This window comes from Rhipicephalus microplus, chromosome X, assembly GCF_043290135.1.
Source record: "Rhipicephalus microplus isolate Deutch F79 chromosome X, USDA_Rmic, whole genome shotgun sequence".
NCBI lineage: Eukaryota > Metazoa > Arthropoda > Arachnida > Ixodida > Ixodidae > Rhipicephalus > Rhipicephalus microplus.
In genome coordinates, this window is record NC_134710.1 from 110,718,045 (window position 1) to 110,740,265 (window position 22,221).

A 22,221-nucleotide genomic window follows, 5' to 3' on the forward strand; every position below is an offset into this window, starting at 1 on the left:
AAGAGGTGCGTTTTACGGTTGTGTACATCCACATATCATCGGGGGTTTTACGTTCCAAAACCATGATATGATTATGAGGGACGCCATCGTGGAGGGCTCCATAAATCTCTGTCATCGGATGTTCTTTAACACACACTAACATCGCACAGTATCCACGCTTCCACTATTTCACCTGCATTTAAATGTGACCTCCGCGGCCAGGGTCGAAAGCGCGGCTTTGGGGTCAGTACCCGAGGACTGTATACCAACTACATCACGGCCGCGGACGGTCGCATATATGGATATAATTGGTTTCATTACTCTTTCACGAAGAGTTATAAAAACAAGAGAAGACGAGCTGTATAGCATAGGATGCATGAAATGAAATACAGTATTTCAAACTTTTTTGATATGGGCTCTATAACGTAAATACCGCTATTTAAAGTGAAGTGTATGATTTAAAATGCTCAAATTTAGATAATGATTCAGCAATTTCGTCCCTGTAATCAATTTCGGACTTTATTTCTGCTTCTTTTTGAGCTCTCAAAAAGAGTGTCCCTGGCAGAGAATACGGCACGGCAAGTTGCCTTCACGTTATAGCGCAACAAAAAAAAACAAAAAACAAAAACAAAATCGCTTGCTAAGTGACACCAGCAAATAATAGCGACGTCAGCCCTGTCTCTGCATATTCTCAAAGCTTTGGGCTCAGTACCCGAGGACTGTATACCCACTGCATCACTGCCGCGGGCGGTCGCATATATGAATATAATTGGTTTCATTACACTTCCACGAAGAGTTAGAAAACATGAGAAGACGAGCTTCACAGCATGAGATGCACGTACTGAAATACATTATTTCATACTTCTTTGTTATGTGCTTTAGAAACATAAAGAGCGTTATTTAAATTAAAGCGTCTTATTTAAACGGCTCAACTATAGAAAATGATTAAGTATTTTCGTCCCCGTAATCACTTTCACACTTATATTGTCACTGGCAGAGAATACGGCATGGCAAGTTACCTTCACGCTATAGCACACAAAAAAAGAAACATCACTTGCTAAGTGACGCCAACAAATATTAGCAACGTGAGGCCTGGCTCTGCATATTCTCAAAGCATTATCGTTATTTCATAGGCTGATATTATTTTCTTTCTTTCGAAGTCAGCTTTTGCAGATCACAAAAACAGCAGCGGCACACGGACCTCCTACCTTTCTTCACGAAAGCAGTGCCACCGAGTATACAAACAGACGAAATATATCGAAAACGACGAGAAGAAGGGCTGCACGACCTTTCGAAATTAGAGTTTTGCAAGCACAGCCAAGTGACTTGTGCGCACTGTTTCATTAAACAAAAAAAAAAAACCACTTGATTAACAATCGAGCAACCAACCAACCGCTTGTCGTACGAGTTGCGCTTATCAGTCAGCGATCCCGGTTCACTCTTGCTCGCGATAGCCGACATCGAACTGCTTTTTTTTGTTTGTTTGGCCACTTTGTATGCCGCGCTACATACGTTATCGCGCCACTTTTGAAAGTTCTGCGCGCCAGGTGGTGTGAAAAGCGGTGTCCCGAATTCCTGGGTATGCGTGCTGCTCTTGCAGTGGTTTCGTGCACATGACATGTTGCAAAACTGGTATCCATCCGAATCACTGCATGGAGAACGTAAGTGACAAACCCTAATGTGAAAATCGTGACATGCATGTCATATAAATCTTGACTACCCGCTACGCTCATGGCGCGCTCGTGGTCGATCGTTTCGCTAGCTTTACATATACCAAATTTGGTATTACGGTACGTGAACAGATGACGAATGCATATGACTGGAGCAAACATATTAGTCAGTACATGCGTATCATGTAAGAACATAACTACATTCCACGCTCATGATGCACTCGCGGCTGTTTCGCTAGTTTCACCTATACCAAGTTTGGTATTACGTGACCTGAATGAACGACGATGGTAAATGGCACGTGAAGAAAATCGGTGAATGGTATTCTGGAGGCGCTGTGTTAGAGTGCCTCGAGCATGTAGCGGATGCGAACGAGCGCATCAAGTCACGTCACACGTGAGACATAAGCGATATCTGGCAGTTATCCTGAAAAACGAAGCGCGTGGCGTGCGCACCCGTCTCTGAGGTGATAAGGTGTAGAACGCAAGGCGACGGGTAGGTGCCACCACCATGTCATCTTAGAAAAGCGTTGGAAACACTTGCCTTTTCGTACAAGCGTTACATGGTCAGCGCAGCGTGATAAACGCTACGGTCCTTAGACTTTTTTATGTATGCCTTTTCTAGTAAAAAGACACACAGACAGAAGATTACATCAGACAGACACACATACAAAATACGCATTGAAACCAACAACCTTTGCAAACTCCTTTTTTAAAACAATTAGAGACTGGAACGAACTTCCTGAAGATATCATAAACTTGAGTGACAACGGCGCTTTTTTTCATCGTTGTGACATCGTGACATGCATATTCACTTTTAGTGCCTGTTTGCCACGTGTCATATTGTACTAAAATATTTTTTGACATGTTGTAATTATTATATGTTGTTTTAGTTTCCAGAATGTTTAAAGCGTCACTATTCACAGAAATATTAGCAATCACATTGAATTTCGTGTGTAAACCCCCTGCAGTAATGCCACTATGGCGTTGCAGGAACTCTGCAAATAAAGTAAAATAAATTGACGTGTTATGGTGCCTCAGAGATGCATAATAATTGATTTTTAATTAACAATCACACAAGTATGAATGCTGAACCTTGAACAATATTGGTGGGTGCTGCGGATGGGGTCGGTCGTTGAGAGTATCGTTTGGCCACTTTGGTGCCGTTTAGGGTACTGTTTAGGGTGGACAAACAGACAGACAGGCTAAAATTTTGCGACGAAGGTCCTCAAGAAAGACTATCGTCTTTAAAAAATTACGCTTACTCCCCCTCTCTCCCCACAAGGCATCCTGTCTTACGGCGTTTACAACCCCATCGCGCACGTGCATTCTCTCCCCCTCTTTCCTCCCCTACGCTCCCCCTCTCTCACCTGACAACGCCGATGGTGGTGGTGGTCGTGGATAGAAGAGGAAAAAGGCACCTAATTTCGGCAGCCTGGTAGGGAGCACGGCGCAGTGCCTGACCCCTATGCAGGCCACGGTGTGATGCAGGTATATCCTACGCTTACTCCCCCTCTCTCTTCTCAAGGCATCCCGCCTCACGGCGTTTATACCCCCATTGCACATGCGCTTCCCCTCCCCTTCTCCTACGCGCTCTCCTCTGTCGCTTCGCAACGCCGACAGCGTCTGTTAGCGAGTTTCTTGAGTTGAAAAACCGACTGCTCGCGCTGCACAACCGTTCACTACTTCCAAGGTAGTGCCGGTGGGAGATTTCTCCTCTGCGTTGTTGAAGTGCTCGCGCTGCACAACCGTTCCGGTGGGTGGTGGCAGTGGTTAGAAGAGGAGAAAGGCACCTAATTTCTGCAGCCTGGTCGGGGGCACGGCGTAGTTCCAATGGGAGATTTCTTCTCTGCGTTGTTGAAGAATAAAACTTCGCATCTCGCGCGTTAGCTAAAGGCAGACTGCGGGTCTCTGTGTCCAATAGGAGGCTTTTGCCTCTCATTGCCCACTAGCAGCGATTGGCATGTTCCCGTAGAAAACACCGGTTCATCAATGCGCGCTTTGCGCCTCCCCAGGTTTCACTCCTGCACAACGCCACTAAGAGCACCAGCGTCAACGCTGCCGCCAGTGTATAAGCGCCCGCGGCTTCGCATCTACACATGGTTCGCTTGAGCGGGAGATGGTGTAATTTTTTTTTCGTCTTCAGTGACGGTGCAATCGGCCCCTGAAGAACCGCAATAAAGTTCCTTCAGTGTCTGACTACCTTAACGAGTGCAGTGCACCACCAAAATGAAGAGGTCTGACAGTATCTGCACACTTCCATATTTGTGAGCACGTGTGACGTGTTTGCCTGGTCGCAACCAGAACGATACGTACGCAAAGAAAAATTTTGGAGGGGATAGGACATCCCGACCCCCTGTGTCTATGAACACACCTTTGCAAGCAGAGCTTGTACCGACGGACCTATAAAGCAGTTGGTGTTAAAAAAAAAACACCACACTTCAGAAAAAAAATTATTTCCGGTTGTTCCCAGTCCGATACTGAAAGCCTTGACCCCTAGGCAATGCACCCATGCTTGCCCAATGTGAACTGAATAGTACACTTGCTATGGCCGCTTGATTGAATTATCCGTGTTGGTGGAGTAAAAGCGATCTAGTGGAATATGTGTAAAGTTTTGGGACGTTAAACCCCACAAATCAATCAATCAACTATGTGTAAAATCTGTATCGGGAATAGCACATTTCGGTAAAATTCCGACATCGAAAAAATTTAACTTTCAAGCATTTTCCGTGGTCACGTGATGGTTGGTACGTGGGACTGATCAAGAGGAAAAGCTGACGAACACTGGAGACCATATGAGAGACACCATGACGATGCATCCTGAAAACAGCGCTCCACGGACGGCCGCTACTACACTAAGCGCTAATGTTAGGAGGGAGCATTGCACACTGAGAAAGAAAAAAAAAGAAAAAAGAAGAAGTAGGTCAGGCAGACCCACGCTAAGCTTAGCTTGCTCATTTTCCCTGATAAGGGGTAGGGCTCCTGATATCTGAGTAAGCAGTTCATGCAAGAGATTCCACAGTTGTCCTAGATCAGCTTTCCTTGACGAGAAACTGAAGAGGCACAAAACTTTTTCTTTTCTGCTCAGTCTTTATTGCATATTCGTCAGTTTCTTTCGGCATGTAAATACAAGATTTGCTGACAGAATGTAACAACCACACTTGAACGTTGTATGTGGGACTGTGCATCACAGTGGATTACAATGCAAAATGCATTGTTGCAAGGTTTGTTTCGAAACAGTAACTCTTCTTCATAAATCAGGAGTCCTAGCTCCAACAAGTTCTTCACGAACACAAACTATCATGTGGCATGGTTCTGGGACCAATACCATATTGTATGAGTGTGTGAAAGCACAGCACCAACAACCAACCTTATGATAATTAAGGCACAACACCATCACCAATACACACTTTGATCCGGAAGACAATGTCTACCATGAACGATGCCATGGCAGTGCAGAAGGAATGATCATATTAAACACATGGTTAACTGAATAGATTTCATATTGTTTAGGCAACTTATTTATCCTAATAAAATAGTTTCACTTGTTCACAGTATAAAAGAAAGAGAAAAAACAAACTTTGGTTGTAAATTAGTTCTCACTCCAGAGGAACAAGAAAGATTACAAAAATACTAGCCAAAATGTGGCACAAGTACAGTCCCTGAAGCATTTGGTGATGATCCTGCATATCTACTATTAAGCTTGGTGCAAGAAAAAGTTGCGTACAGAATGGGAAGGACCGGTAAATAATTTCTCAGCTCTCCAAGGTCAGCCCAATTACACAAATGAGTCTCGATACAAATCCTGAATTACTCTATTAGGATGACACAATCTTGAGCTCACATCAATATCTTGAAATATAGGTGTTGCCATCTGCTCAAATCGCTAATGTAGCTGGAACAGCTGTCTAGCTTAAAAATTATGTTCCATTAATGTCAATCAATCTATGCCATGCATTCCATAGAATCAATATTCCATAAATGAAGCAGTTGACCATAACATAACAGAAAGTACCATTTACTATTCCTGTGAAATAAAAAAAAGCTACGGGCCTACAGTTCTTGAGCATCACAAACTGCACACTGCACATATTAGCCTTAAAGCTGAAGAGTATTACTGTGGAAGCACAAGTAGGACGTTCACTGGTAACAGAACACAAAACACACTCAATTGGTTACCGCTGGTCATTACTCCACAGAAAAACGTGTTGAGTCAAAAGAGGCAAGATCGCTATTTCAGTGGTATAAAAACAGTGATAATCATCACATAAACAAAAATATATATGTTAAATAGGGCTTTTGAAAAATTATGAGCAGTGGAAACACAATGCTTCTAAAATATTAGTCATGCTTCACACAAATTCATGATGGCATAGTGCTACGAGTGATGCAATCATGCAAGGTATATTTCATTACCTCGATTTTCATCCTGGACAATTTACCGGCACTTCAGTTGAAGTGACTAACCATAAAAAGCATATCACCATGAGACAAATGCAGGTAAAATAAAAAAACGGATGTTAGTCAATATCACCAAAAGCACCTTTCAAGCCAGCAATGGTAAAAAAGACATTGAATGGTGCCAAACAGTGAAACATGCTGGCATACTGCCACAAGAAAATTCACAATATTTGTCAGGCTGCGAGACCAGGAAATGACTAATTTTGCTTGACAGTAAGTCCAAGTTATAGTTTTTATCTATGTTCCTAACTGCCTAAAAGTTTATTTGGGCTATACCACACACTTTTTATTCAAATCACTTGCTCGTTCTCTGTACATTACAAAATTACCAAAGAAGCACAGTACGAAATGCAAAAGTATTGGCTGTATTTTATGCATGTACCTATAGTGTAGTAGAATACAGAACAATTCTGAAATATTTAACAGCCATCTTCAAAATTAAAGATATTAATACTACGTATTCACAAAACTTTCAATAAAATCAATACTTGAGCAATTTCTATACAAACCCACAACTTCTGAGAGTACGAACATGCAGGGTAGGTACTGTATGGCTCCCCGAAAGCCATGGCTTGCTTTACTATGCGAGTTATGTTTTATGCATATTCGATGCCAATAGAAATAAAATTTATCATACTATCGCTCTAAACTTTTTTTTCAATTAGGTGGTGCACATTTTAAAATATTTGTAACCTAGTGCAAAAACTTCTACAATTCTGAATAGAAACTTCTTCATTGGTTATTCACATTAAAAAAATATGCTCACACCTCAAAAGTGCTTGTTTTCACACTAATTTCAACGCATATATCAATCCTTGGTTACTGGTTTGAGCTAATGTTACTGAGAGGGAAAGTAGGTAAATGGCAGAACTTGAAATTAAAGGCACTTCACACTTATTCAAGGGTCATGCACTTAGCAAACAAATGACATAATATATATTTACAAAAAAATTGATGTGGAGGAAAAAGCATTGTAACACGCTTCAGCCATATTACACACCTTTTCTTTCCAAGTGTGAAATTATGCATAGTTTAAAACAAAAAAAAAATCTGTAAATAGCTTTCATGACTTTTAGAACCTCTCAATGGTAGTTTTAGTGAATTTAAAGATTTATAATTCAAAGTTCGGAGAGTTTCAAACTGCAATATTTAACATACAACTAGAGAATCAGAACGATTTCGTAGTATATTCACACTAAATTTTTGTTTCTAACAGCTGATCACCAGGGTAACTTTCTTCATAATCTTTCTTCAAAGTTCAAAAGTACCCATGGCTACTAGTAAGGGCCAGTATCCAAGTGCCTTCAATCGTTTAGCACACAGATCAAACATGTCCTACTGGAAAAAGCCAGGCCTAGGCAATACTCAGCGCAGTCACAGCGAAAGCAGGAAGAGCGGCCTTTCAGAGCCTTTTCTAGATACTCTTTGGGTAACTGCTGCAAGCACACTTGCTGTGTACCAACTATGACATTATTAATCATAATTTATGGGTAGTAGGCCAGCATTCAATATGCTATCCTTCGTCATTCTTCAGAGAAGTGTGGTATTTGCGAACTCGTTCGCAAGTTTGCGAACGAGTCCTAAGCACCGGCGTGGCTCAGTGGTAGAATACTGGGCTTACACACAGCAGACCTGGGTTCGAACCCCACTGTGTCCTCGGTCTTCTTTATTTACAGAGTTTTTCTTTCTTATTTCGTGCGATAGTTGTTACGGCACCAGAGGCGGCGGCAGCCAACTACGGCATTGCGCATGACCCGTGTTGTGATCTCATAACAGCTTTTGCCCTAAAAAAGGGCTCACAGGAACCATGCGAACGCCGACCCTTACTCCTAACTGCTGTGCACACTATTGCTCTATATAAAAAAGAAAAAAACAGTGCAGCCCAAGAAAAACAACACCATTGAAGGAATGGTGTCAAGTAATAACTCAGAACATTACACTGCCATGTTTCAAGGCATCCCTTTCTAATAATGACACATATGTAACATTAACAACTGCTCCCATCAAATTTTATCCAGTCTACTTTAGAAATCAACAACCACTTTATGAACACTTTTTCAAAATGTGTCATAGATGCAGAAAACCTAGCTTTTGGTGTAATGTAGCCTTTGTTACATGTTGTGAAGAACTAGGCAATGCATCGACTAAGGAAAAAATGGGCAAAGCAACACTGTCAATGCAGTTTTATCAGTGAGCTCAATACGAAATCGCATGTTAAGCCCAATCTGAGTTATTGGAAATAATTCTTGGGCTCTAAATCTTGTAAATGTAAAGTATATGCATAGCCAAGATACAGAAATCAACATACAGTGTATTGTTTTGACTCTTTATTTAAAAAATTACAGGAATAATCATTAAAATGAAGGTGTTTGCAGTGAACTATCAATGACAGTGGCAGTATCACAAGGTTTAAAGCCTTAATTTATACATGGTTGGTGTCAGGAAGAAATAAGACACAACAGCCTTGCTGCAGGCCGGGTGTTCTTATTATGACCTCTTCTTCCTCTGTTTCTAATCACGTATCCGCGCCTGTGCCCGAGCCCCAGCGGTGCTGTCATCCTTACACTCGACCATGACTGCGTCGTTTTATTACCAGCTGCCGAAATTGTCTCTGGCGGGCGGCACTGGCTTTGTCGGAGTGATCACTGCAGCTCTCTGTTACGCTGTGACTTTGCTTGCATCCTGGGGGGCGACATTGGTTGTGTGGCGGCGGTCGACCTCGGCCACGCAGCGACATCATCTCAGCTGAATTTTGCAGCAGGTATTAACTGGGTCGTGGAGAAAACGGGGCTCGTGGCATGTCAAAACAAGGATGCCGGGACAGCACCTGAGGAACTAGCCGTATTGGCACGTTTCTCGGTGTGCCTTTCCCACATATTTCTCAAAGTCAGCTGCATTCGAATTGTGGTCATCACCAGGATTAATGAGGTTTTCCTATTCTTTATCGTCGTCCAACAGCTCTGGAGGCGCTCCTTGTGGCATGTTCAATGCGGGATCTGCCGTGCGCAACTTCGCTAAAGATGGCATATCAGCGGACTGCTCAATTAGCAAGGGCATAACATTAGTGAGCTTGTCTTGGAGAACCTCCCTGCACAACGGTGATGCATTGCAGATGGCACACTCCAGTGGGTCGGCGAGCACGGCATTGGAATTGATGGGCTCTTTGGGTACTGAAGACGTGCTAAGCACGAGAGGATCCGACATCTGCGCGTGTTCTTGAAATGGCGAATATGGGAACCACTCTTCCAACAGCACTGAATGACGAGTGGTCTCGACCTCCCTTGGCTATGTAATGACGTCTGATATAGGCTCAAAGAGGGAGACGTGTGGCGAAGAAGCGCACATGCTTTTGACATCTTGTGTAGAGCTGCCAGAGGGGCCGTCTGCTATAGGTCTCGAGGGCACCGATGGGTCATCAAAGCAATGTCCTTCATGAGCTCGACTCCCAATGGAGGGCAGGTTGGCGGACGCCCAAGCTGTAGCTTCAATGTGGAGTGGTTCCCAAATGCCATGTGTGGTAGAGACTCCACTGGCAGGCATGAAGTTGCCGGAGCTGAAAAGTGGGCAAAAGAGGCTAGTCAACTTGGCACACCATTTCGACCAGGATCACTGCCGGACACCTTCGAAGCCATGCCATGCATTGGCAGCAGTGCGAAGGCAGTCGATGGCAATTGCCTATTTTCGGTCTTCTGGCCAGGCATGTAGTGTGCCGAGCGAGTTGACTGTCTCAATTCACCCGAACACGTCGTCTTGAAAACCGTGAAACTCTGGTATCACCCAAATCGCCGGCAATGGCGGGACGGTGGGCGAGAAACCAGATTGTGCCCACGCCAAGTAACCGAGTTTTTCTGAGAGCTGCATGAGACAACACTGGAGCTTGCGGCGGCTCTCGGGTGAGCTGGCTTTGAAGTCATGTGCGGCGGTTACACCCAGCATGGCATAGATGGCGTACAATTCTGGCAAGGCTGCAGGTGAGAGCTGCAAGCTCGATGCTATTAGACGCTGGTCATGACCCGGAATCGCGCAATGGTGTGCTACAGCTCCATGACGCTGTCTGCTCATCCGGTTGGAGAGATAGGGCTGGAACTGTCACCAGTGTTCTTATGTGAGCGAAGCCCGTGTGTTGTCTCGTGCAAAGGTAAAGCGGCGTCCATGAAGCGATATTGAGCCACCGAGGAGACCTGGACACTGTCCACCGAGGATGCTTGAAGTGCCGAGAAGTTAACAGGTGACAAGGAGGCATGCACGCCGTCCCTAGGAAAATAGAGCCCATGCGCATTGTTGGCGCGAAGGAATGCGTCGCCGGAAAAGTTCCCTGAAACAACGGTGAAGGCATGGACGGCGGCCACTACTGGTGGGATCAATACTTGCTGCAACGTTTGCCTGACGGAGTAGATCAGCGAGGAAATGGCATGGCATTCCTCAGGAAGCCGTGTCAGAGCTGGGGATGCATGGACGGCGTCCCTTGTTGAGAATGGGTACGGCAGCAGTGGTGCGGAACCGCTGAGGAGGCCTGATGCCGTCCCCGCACGGTGGTGGCAGTAGCAGCAGGTGAGCAGGGGCCGAGGAGGCCTTGACGCCGTCCTCAAGCTTGGCTTATTGCTGCTGCACGCTGGCGGGTAATCGAAGCCGTAGTACTTCATTTTCGTCAACTGCGCCATTGTCAGAAAGAAACAAGACACAACGCCCTTGCTGCAGGGCGGCTGTTCTTATTCCAAACTTCTTCTTCCTCTGCCTCTAATCGCGTATCTGCCCATGCCCAAACCTGTCATCATTACATAGATACAACATCCTTCCTGACCTGGACCCAGTGCTGGAAGCTAAAAGCAATTCAATAATTTACACAACTTGCACTTATGTTTCGAGCATGTTTCATTTTGTTTACCTGTGATGAGTAAGTAGCAGTTGCCAGTGATGTGAAATAAATTTCGAAAGTGGCTTTGAGACAGCAGCAAACATACCATACAAGAAACTGGTAGGAAAAAAATTGCTATTTTGTACTACGGCAGAGTGGTATTATTCACCCAGAGATACATATTAACAAAACTTGAAAGAAAGCTCCAGACATTGAAACAGATTGTACAAGATACTTCCTTGCCTATTTCAAAGCAGCTGAATAAAACAAGTGGAACAGGTGTCTATAAGTGCCACCATACAAAACAAATCTACCTCGGGCATCTTAGGAAAGTCTAAACACCGGAAGCATAATGTTTTATCTTTTATTTCGCATTGCATATGTGACACATTAAATAAGCTAGTAAAAAATTTCCGGTTACATTACAAGTCTATCAATAAGCATTAGTTAAAAGCCCTCAACCTGAAGGTCAGTCACAAAAATACTATAACTGATCTTGAGTGGCTACATTATAAAACATTTATGCACAACAACAGAAAATGGTGCTTTAGTACAGATGTCCAAGATGGTGCCGTCATACATGGGAAACCTTGAAGCTGCACCATAATGGAGACGAAAAACACCACCACATCCTCAATGAGGCCGAGAAGTAATGATCGCTACCACATGTTTCGTACCAAGTTACGTTTCTCACTTACCTACTTTCTTTTATGTTTTGTTGATTAATGAAATTCCAATAGTTTCAGCACAATGTAAGGAACTTGAGTACCTTTGCATGAGCCAAATGCAACTTCACAACATACCAATTTAACCATGAGACTGAGCCCAGATGAAATTATAAATGCCCTAATAGCTCAAGCTACAGCCTATGATATCAGTGCAATGGGTAGCACTGTTTTTAGGACAAACAATATAAGTAGCAAATATTAATGATAACAATAATAAATAGAATAACGTAAACAAATGCTCCACAAATGCATGGGCAAAGTTGTGCCGCAGCACAAAAGATCACAATATATCCAGAGATAGATCCCACAAATTTTTTTGTTCGTGTAAAAAAAAGAAGAAACCGGACTGGGAAGGGAGTGGTATTGAGATACCAATGACTCTCAAGCTGATTTGCTGACACAAATAGATATGCTGGTATAACTTCTTGGCAGGCTAATGTGATATTTTGATGAAGCATCTAGAAAATCAAATAACATTCTGTCCTTGCCATGTCATGGAAGAGGAAGGAAGAAACAAGAGGGGAAAGGCAGGGAGGTTAACCAAATGAACGTCCGGTTCGCTACCCTGCACTGGGGATAGGGAGATGGGAATTAAAAAGAGAGAGGAGAAAAGGAAAGCACTAAGTACATAGGACCTGTCTATGTGCTACCATTAATTTATTTTTTGCATTTTGCAACAAGAAAAATGGCAAATTTTGGTTTTATTTGTTATTTTCCAGTGAAGTGAGCAGTTTTTTTAAGTAAACTTCCGCCAGACAAAAACACAAACTTGGCAGTTCAAATAGCACCGACTCTGTCATAGAGTTCTTCACTGCAGGTGCTTACTTAAAGGGGTGGTGCTATCCAATTTTGAGGCTATGACAAGCCTCTCGTAGGTTTGCTCTGTATGCAAAGACACTCCCCACGAATGGTTGAACACAGAAGACATTTGGATTATATTTGAGTTCACTTCCAAAGTGTACCTACACGCGCAATCTCCCGAACTGGGCCTATCGTTATTGCTTTCAACATCGTCGTATTTAAATCACATAGCATGAAGTAACAGCAGGTTTAACATATCATGAAGTAACAGCACAACAGATGAGGACAACAGAGGCACCCACACAACAGACACAGTGCTGTCTGTTGTGTGCGTGCCTTTGTTGTCCTCGTCTTTTGTGCTGTTACCTCAAGATTTGTTGTAATGTTCACTGGCTTCTTTCTTCCTTTGAATAGCGACTTTGCCATATGTTTCAGGAGGACCACAGAGACAGCAGAACCGATACGTCTTTGGTTTATTGTTGACAGAACGAGATTAATAAAATATACAGAGCGTGCCCCTGGCCACTTCTTCCTCGCCTCCGAGCTCCATCTTCAATTTGTTTTCTACATCTTCCCGCCGACCAGATTCAACCGAAGCAACCTTCGAGCGAATACAGCAGTTGAATCGGCCTCTTGACCAGTTTTCCTTCACGTGTACGAAGCAAGCATGTTCTCACTAGTCCATCCTTGCCTGGGAAAATCTTTTCGACCTTGCAGAGTTTCCACTGTGTTCTTTTTCGCGCTTCTCCAAGCAGAAGTACATCTCCTTCTTGTATACTTGCGTGACCCTCTATTTTTTGGCTGGCACACTTAAACTCCCTCAGGTACTCCTTTTTTCATGTTGTCAACCATGTTATCATTGCCTGTTTTCTTGCACTCCAGTAATTCAGCAAACTGTATTTTCCCATTCTGTTGCCTTCCTGCTTGTTCATTGCTTGCCTGCCTCCTATAACGTCCGCCGGTGTGATGAGTTGTGGCTCGTTAGGATCATCATACACATAAGTCAGAGGCCAGTTGTTAATTACTCCTTCTGCTTCAACAACCACAGTTCGTAGTTCTTCATCCAAAAGTCGAGCACCTATAGTTTTTACCATGGACGTCTTAAAGCTTCTGATCAGTCTTTCATAAAATTCTTCCCACCATGGAGCTACAATACATAGGCCTGATTATGACATCACGCAAGAAGCGGACAGTGATGACAACAAAAATGACGAAAAGACCGTGGCAAGCTTAACTACCACTACGAGTCAAGAAAAGATAATTGATGTAAAAAGGTTGGGATTACACAAGAAAGCGTTACGACTCTACAATAAACTTCCATTTTATTTTCAGGTTACTGGTATACTGTTGCACCCTTTCATCTTCCATCTTTAATATATTGTTCATCTCTTTCTCAGATTTCTAGTATTATCACTGTAAATTGTTTTACACAATCTTCTTCTACACACGAACCTTCGGAATGCTTGTATAAACGCTTCTGATGACATCCTCTTGACCAACTCCAGTTGTACGGCTCTTGTTACTGCACACGTAAATATCACAATGTAGAACTTTGTAATTTTGTTGCCTTTCTCCTCTCGAGCATTTAGCGGTCCAGCCAAGTCTATACCAACTATGTCGAATGGCCTCGTCTGTGTTATCCTGTCAGCCGGTAGTGGTGAAATTTTTTGTGCCATTGATCTAGAATTGACCCTTCTACATGTGATGCATTTCTTTATAACATATTTCAGCATCTGTCGGCCACACACAATCCAAAACCTCGTTCTTAGATGTGTCAATGTAGCCGCAACACCATTGTGCATGGTCACTAGATGCGCGTTCAGAACTAGGAGTTCTGAAAAGTGCCTCTCTCTTGGTAAAACAATAGGATGCTTCTCATCAAAGCTCAAATTACTCCATTGAAGCCTCTCTTTTACTCTTAGGACACCTTGATCATCTTCGAAGATGTTCGTGCTGTCACGGGGGTGAGAGAATGAATGCAATAAATATATTTACAAAATATACAGGAAGAGTCAGAGGTAGCTGCAGCCAAGATGGAAGAACAGCAGCAGCAACAACACGAGCATGGTCGCTTTCATCGGCAACGAAAGAGCATCATAGACGACGAAGACGATGAAAGCGACCATGCTCGTGTTGTTGCTGCTGCTGTTCTTCCATCTTGGCTGCAGCTGCCTCTGACTCTCCCTGTATATTTTGTAAATATATTTATTGCATTCATTCTCTCACCCCTGTGACATTTTGTGGTGGTGCGGGGTACAACACGACATAACGGAGCTAATTTTTCCACCATGGCAAACCAGGGACCGGCTCCCGCAGAGGCGACTACAACAACAACTGTTGTCCTTCTGCAGCTAAAAGATCCTGGCACGTTCTGTGGCACGGATGATGTCGACATCGAAGAATGGCTGCCGTTGTACGAACATACAAGTAAGAATTACCGCTGGATTGAAACTCTTATGTTAGCCAATATCCTGTTCTACTTGAAAGGAACAGCAAAAGTGTGGTTCGAGAACCACGAAGATGAAATTGGAAGCTGGGATGCGTGCAAAGAAAAGATGCGCGCCCTTTTCGGCAAGTCTGTGGGCAGAAAGGCAGCTGCAGCCAAGATGGAAGAACAGCAGCAGCAACAACACGAGCATGGTCGCTTTCATCGTCTTCGTCGCCTATGATGCTCTTTCGTTGCCGATGTCGTGTAACAGTGCCGTACAGATTCATGTTGTCATATATTCATGTCACTGCATTTTGTAACATTTTCTGCTCCTGCTTTATCAGCACAAACTCTGCCTTGTCCAATTCTTCTGTGAGCGAACCTGTTTTCCTTTCTTTTCGTCGGTTTCCTATATAACGTACCACCCACGTGGTAACTCGTAACGCTTCCTTGTATGATCCAAACCTTTTCACATCAATTATCTTTTCTTGACTCGTGGTGGTAGTTAAGCTTGCCACGGTCTTTTCGTCGTCTTTGTTGTCACTGTCCGCTTCTTGGGTGATGTCATAATCAGGTCTATGTTTCTCATTCTTCATCCACATGGGGCCTTTCCGCCATAAGTCACTGTTCAGCAAACGTTTCATCTTCACCTCCCTTGTCATTGAATCCACAGGATTTTCATCATTTTTAACCATAGCCCCATTGACTCTTGTTGGACTTGCTCTTGATTTCTGCTGAACGGTTGCGAACAAACAGATTTTTCGTCTTGTTTGAGATTATCCAGCACAATACAATTTCAGAGTCAGTCCAGAATTTTACACTCCTTACTTTCCTGATGAAATTCTCATTTATATGACAGGCCAATCTGACTGATATTGTGGCAGCCACCAACTCCATTTTTGCTAGTGTAATCTTTTTGATTGGAGCGACTCTACCTTTTGCAATAATTAAGTTGGCTTCATTGCTTCCATTGGAGTATTCTGTTAAAATGTATGTTGCTGCTCCATACGCCATTGAACCATCGGAGAACACGTGTAGAGTCAATGCTTTCACTTCTGCTTGCCTGTTGTCATAGCATCTGTTAATGGTGAAGTCATCTAAGTGCTGAAGCTCCTCTGACCAGACCTTTCAAGCTAATCGATGCTGGCTTAGTAACGGGTCGTCCGATTTCAGTTTCTCCATCCAAATTTTTTGCAGCAATATTGTTGCTCTAACTGAAAATGGCGTCAAAAAACCTAGAGGGTTGTACAGCCTTGCCATAGCTTGCAAAACCTGTCTTTTTGAGAGTTGTCTCATGTCCTTGTCATTTCGCCATGCAGTGTCAGGAAAGCTCAACACGTCGTCTATGAAATTCCATTTCAGTCCCAAAATCTTGATTTGTCCTTCTTTTCTTATCCCTCGATCCAGATCATTTCCTTCTTCATCGAATAGTTTTCTTAGTTCGGCGTCATTTGAGGTCCATTTTCTTAAATTCATTCCCGCATTACGAAAAATGTATCTTGCTTCTTTGTAAATCTTTGCCGATGTTGAGTATTCATCAGCTCCTAGTAGGACGTCATTGACGTAATTTCTTTTTGGAGTTGCGCCACAACTGCAGGATATTTCTCTTCGAATATATCCAAATGTCGATGAATTGTGGCCGCTAAAAGAAAGCTACTTGATGTAGTCCCGAAAGTAACCCTCGTCATCCTCCAAGTTTTTATCTTCGAGTTTGGCATATCTTCGCTGGGTACTCTTTTCCACCACATAAATCGCGATGCGTCTTGGTCATTTTCGTGTATTTTGATCTGTGAAAATGCTTTTTTCACGTCAGATGACATGGCGATCTTGTGACAACAAAAGTTCATCAGCAAACTTGTGATGTCGGGGTTAAGGTTTGGCCCATTTTCCAAGTTGTCATTCAAGGATTCCCCTGGATTCTGGCTTGACAATGCGTCAAAGACGACCCGTATCTTTATCGTTGTTCGGTCCTTCTTAATTGCCACTTGATCCGGCATGTAGTATACAAATTTGTTCTGTATATCTGATGCGGCATCTTCTTCGACGTTTTCTGCTATTTCTTGCTCGAGGTACTCTCGGATAGCTTTGTCGTAGGCTAGGAGGTCATCTTTATCTTTGTATAATTTCTTTGTCACCTGGATAAGCTTCTTCTCTGCAATGGTGTTGTTGTCGCCCAATGTTACGTTTTCCTTCCATGGTAGCCGCACTTGGTATCTTCCTGCTTTGAACTCGATTGTTTGTCGGACGTACTCTAGCACATGGTCATCGCTCATCTTTGTTGCTGGTTTCTCCTTGATTCTTGTGTTTTCCAAGTCCCAGAATTGCTGCAGTTCGTCGACAATCGTGTCTGACTTGGCACTGACCTTGAGTACCATAACCGTCGATGATTTCGTTGGCACACAATGAAGTCCTACAGTACCTTGGACCGTTCATCCTAACATCGTTTCTATTGCCATTACTTTTGGATAAATCTCGCGAACGCGACCAGTGACTACAGTCCAGTAATAATCTGCTCCAATTAATATCGAAGTTTCCATATTTTTTTCTCACTGCCAAACGAATTCCCATCAATCTTGCTCTTTTGTGTATTGTCAACGGTGGCGATAGTAGCACGTCACAGGATATAACTTCAATCTCCAGCGCCTCAATCGTAACTTGCTCCAATGTGGGGTCCCTCCTCGAGATGATTTCCACGACTTTCATTGCTAGTTCCAACTCACTTCCTCTAAATGATCCTATGGTAATCCTTTCGGATCTTTTTACCTTGCTTGGTAGTTTTCTTGACAGTCTTTTGAGGATGAATGTCCTCTGGCTCCCATTGTCCAGTAGAATCCGTGCGTAGCACTAGCAGTCTTCTACCTCTGTCCACGGAAAGGCTGTCTGCAGTAGTATGCACTTGTGTTCACCAGACTGCTGTGCGTACTAGTTGCAGGACTTGCTGGTGTCTAACCGGTCAGGTTGCACACTTATACGTATGTGCTCAACATCATCACCGCTTTGCTGCTGTGCTGACTTTCTTGCAGGCATACGTGGTCGACACATGGATGTCGCGTGCCTTCCCTTGCTTGTTTTGCAGCGTACATTAGCGTGGCATACCTTCCCCGTGTGGTGAGGTCTAGTGCATCTAAAGCACCTTCACTCCCACTGCAAGGCTTCTTTCTTCTGTTGCATAGTAATGCTTCTTCTGCAATCTTTGGTCTGTTGTCGCCTTTCTCTATCTCCTTCATTTTCATCTCAATCCTCATATCCACCGGAAGCGCAGGTTTTATAACAGGAGCTATCACTGTGGCGTAACTATCCATTTCCACTCCTAATGACTGCAATGCTCGTGTGTTCAGTTGCAACTTTTGGAAGAGTTTCTTCAACACATCTACATCTTTAGGACTCTTCACTGATTCCACGTTTGCTAGCTCTTTTATGTAGGTCTCTCTTAAATTATCTTGTCGTCCGAAGATTTCTTTCAGAAGAGCGACTGCATGCTCGTAACTCTGATCAGAAAACTGCAAACCATCTATTAGAGATGCAGCCTCCCCACTCAGAGATGCCAGAAGGTAATTAAATTTTTTATTCTTTGGCATGTTCAATCTGTTATGCACCGATGTCTCGAACTGATGCCGAAACCTTAGCCATGCTATTTTTTTTCCATCAAACTTGATCATCTCAGGACGTGGCAACTTAGCAAGCTCTTGTGTCTCCAAGATTTGGTTAGCACCTTGCACTGAGCTCGCTGTTCTGCGACTATTCTTGTAGTCGTGTCGCTTGTTCTAACTGACGTAACTGCTCCTCTATTTTTGTCGTTGCGACGAGGATCTTCATTTCATACTGCAAAAATTTTCCACATTCTGCCTCTGCGTCTTTTTCTTTGATGAGCGGTTCAATCTGTTCATTAACTTGTCTTAGTGTCTGTGACACGCTCTTCATCTGGTTTAGAAGTGTCATAAGTTGCGCTCGTTCGTTGTCTTCTTCTATTTTCTTATCAATTTCGCTCGTAAGAGTTGTCACATTTGCTTGAAGCCTCTTCCGCTTCTTCGACAGGACCTCTTTATTCATGCTTAAAACGTATTAGAAGAGCTCTTGCCTGTGTATGTGCGTCGCCAACAGTCATCGGTCATGTTCCTTCCCTTGATGGTTCGTCGTTGAGCCAGACACCGCTGTTTCGTTCTTCAACCCGTTCTTGCAAATGGGGTTGAAGTCTTTGCGTCTGTCCTCAGATATCCTGGTCATGGCACCATGTTTCATAAGGACCAGAGAGACAGCAGAAATGATACGTCTTCCGTTTATTGCTGAAAGAACGAGATTAATAAAATATACAGAGCGTGCCCCTGGCCACTTCTTCTTCCTCGCCTCCGAGCTCTATCGTCAATTTGTTTTCTACACCATAGTCATCGAAGTTGCACTCTGCTGATGTCCTTTGTAGCACAGCTCCATCGCAACCATCTTGAAAATTGTTGATTTTATTGAAATTTCTTACATCGATGTTGTCTAGCTTCGGTCTGGCACCAAGCTCTCAAAACCGTTGCAATGGGGAAGAGTGGTCCTCGTTCTCGTGCACGTCTATTTATAGGACGCATATATGAGTGCTCGTATACTGTCAACCTTGCTCCTCGAAAGATCAGGGTCCTTAAAGAGTCGACATCATTTTTGTAGGAAAGGCGATTACCGCTCTGTTATCGGAGACCCACCGAGCTTCACTGTTCTTTTCCTACCCCCCCTTGCCCCTGTGCGCAAGCCTATGGAAGTGAAGTGAGTGACCTTCAGACTTCTGCCACGTATGTACCGGCAAAGCATTGCAGCTGCTGCAGCTAGCCATGGCAACTGTTGGCGCATTTGTTTAGCAGGTGCTTGTGTGGCACAGAATTGTGTGTAACAGCCTTGTGTTGTCATGGGACCAAGTGACTGCCAAGTGGCGAAGTCACTCCCAGCGTTGGCCTCGCTCATAGTATCCACCATATAAAAAAAAATTGCTCTGCTATGTGCGTGGGCCTCAGCAGGGGGGGGGGGGGGGTTAAAGGGGGCACTTGCTCATCTTAAGCCACAGCAGCACATGCCCTCACCCAAGCTACAGCAGTGCTTCCCCTCCCCCATCCGTGAAGCAACACGGGTTTGCATGCAAAAAAAAAAAAAAAAAAATCCTGGCGATGACCATGGCTACGCACGAGTGCTACGCATGGCCGTAACTTTGCACCCCGAATTTTCGCTCATTCCACGAAAAATCGCAGTCGGCAAATTGAGAACAACACGATCCGTGTTGAATTTCCCTCGGGCTAGGCAATAGTGTTTAAGAAATCTTACATGCCGCGAGTAGGCGACCCTACCCCGCAATCGGCGTCCAATCAGTGACACTCTTCTGGCTGTCACGTCGCTTTCTCTGATTCCACTTTCAGCGTACAGCTACCACAAGCATCTATGACTACAAGGGTTTGTTAAATCATTGATGATGGACATTACCTGATGCGATACAGATGAACCACCAAGTATCAAAGTGGATACATCCACGTAAACAATTTTAAAACTGTCAATCACCAACATACATTGTGCAAGCTCTCTTATATCAATGTACAGAAAACATTCAACTTTGTACTTTTGGGAGTACAGGATTCACTTTTGTGGGATACTGATTCTTATGACAAAGGAATCAATTACATTTTTTTTTCCCAAAGGTTCTGTTCTACCATTAAATGTTTGACCAATACTCACTTTTCAACTAAGTTTTTAAAATCTGAGGCTTATTTAGGTACAGAAGTGTCATGGTGTCTTGATAAACTACCACAAAGTGATATGATCATCTGCTATCTGTGCTTATATAGGTCTAGGCACATCTTGGTGTTTCTTAAACAACAATTTCAGTGAGTTTATATTCAATCAATGACAGAATATACAAGCACATACATTTAGACACATACAAACACCAATAAAGAAAAATAAATGCTTAGAGTATAATAACAGACTCCAATAGGAATAATTCCTTTGGGAAGAAATCAATACAATGTGCAATTATATGAGATACTACAGTATTTTGAAGAAAAAAAATGGTAGAAGAACCCTAGTGTGTTTCGACAGGAAGACAATAAATACATTTTTACATTGTGCTAAAGCACCATATAAATTTGAGCTGGTGCTGACAAAATACAACATTAAATGAGCAATAAAACAAAAGACAAAATCAGAATATTCATTTCTTAAAATAAATGCTCAATTCTTGAAACAAATGCTTACACAAGGCCAACAGTAGGCATTTCGCAACATTGAAACCGGTTCTAAATGCAAATTGTACCACTTGTAAATTTGTAACAATATCTTAATACAAATTATACGTCTATAATGTACAGACAGTAGCCCAAAATATGTGAAAAAAAACATCTTAAAAAGAAAAAAAGCTGCTATGAAGCAAAATGGCAACAACATAATCACATGGTGAGTGGCCTTGTGATTACGCGTGATGAAGACAAATTCATGACACAAAATAATAATCTGGGCAAACACACATGTTGCCGTGCTTGTGAAAGACAACTTTCCAAACACTGCACAATCACTATAGTTGTCTCATAAATCTAAACCAGTGGAGAAACCTTATTTCACCATGTCTCCAACTGTTCTGTACAGGTTCCTGAGGATGAGCAGTGGAAAGATGAACAGGCAGGCACCAATACAGTAGCAGACTACAGGACCTGCCCACCAGTAGACTGAAAAAAGAAATTTTTTTAATGCATTGGACATCAGGACATTCGCAGTAGGAGACCCAACACCCTACGAGCTCTTGTTTCACTTTAATAAATACGAGCAGTGCCCCACCAATATGAATCCAGTGTAACAAGCTCACCATCATTACAGCTTGGGCTTATGGGTATGCCATTATATGTGAAGGTTTCTATTAGTGCAAGTAGAGTACTTCAATGCTCCCCTCATCACGAAACTACAGTATGCCATAATGCTACAAAAGAGCTAGCTATGCTGTCGAGCAACAGTGCCAGGAGCACGGTGAGGGCTAGACCTGGTAACGGCTGCTGCATTACAAAAAAAAAAAAAAAGAGGTGCAGCCTGCATTGTCGCATCGCCGTCAATGGGCGAGCGAATCTCGGCTGAGTTGACATTTACAGCCATTGTTGTGGCGCAGGCGCCACTACTCCAGACTAGAAAGCACAACATTTTGTTTAACAATATGGGTGCCTAAAGACTTGTGCATGTCTGTGTGCTTTTTCGTGTGCTTTCTCACGTGTTTTTCGGGTGTGATCGTGAGTGTGGGCAGCTTGCCTCATGTTTCCTGTGCTTGAGTATGGCACTTTGATGCACGTGTGTGTGGCA

General features: G+C 43.3%; 2 protein-coding genes across 8 annotated transcripts in view; one reads left to right on the forward strand and one right to left on the reverse strand.

The window, feature by feature from the left end:
- The first annotated feature begins 1,499 nt into the window (after positions 1–1,499).
- On the forward strand, positions 1,500–21,714 carry LOC142775693 (uncharacterized). Of its 3 annotated transcripts, XR_012886931.1 has the most exons (3): positions 1,500–1,640; positions 14,792–14,918; positions 21,523–21,714. XR_012886931.1 is itself a non-coding variant. In XM_075877416.1 (2 exons), the coding sequence occupies exons 1-2, from the start codon at positions 1,593–1,595 to the stop codon at positions 15,158–15,160; spliced, it is 417 nt and encodes a 138-aa protein (XP_075733531.1). In that variant the 5' UTR covers positions 1,500–1,592. The 3 variants fall into 3 exon arrangements, 1 of the variants encoding a protein (XP_075733531.1); XR_012886932.1 differs by lacking the exon at positions 14,792–14,918; XM_075877416.1 differs by lacking the exon at positions 21,523–21,714 and having other exon boundaries at positions 14,792–15,160.
- Positions 4,717–22,221, reverse strand: part of rtet (major facilitator superfamily domain-containing protein rtet) — a 90,239-nt gene continuing 72,734 nt past the window's right edge. For 4 of the 5 annotated variants that reach the window (XM_075877410.1, XM_075877411.1, XM_075877412.1 and 1 more), the window contains 2 exons: positions 21,499–21,602; positions 4,717–10,759 (listed from right to left, as the gene is read on the reverse strand). In XM_075877410.1, the coding sequence (XP_075733525.1) occupies positions 10,166–10,759; positions 21,499–21,602 (698 nt within the window). In that variant the 3' untranslated portion in view covers positions 4,717–10,165. The remainder of the gene's footprint in view (positions 10,760–21,498; positions 21,603–22,221) is intronic. The other variant, XM_075877415.1, reaches the window with a different exon arrangement.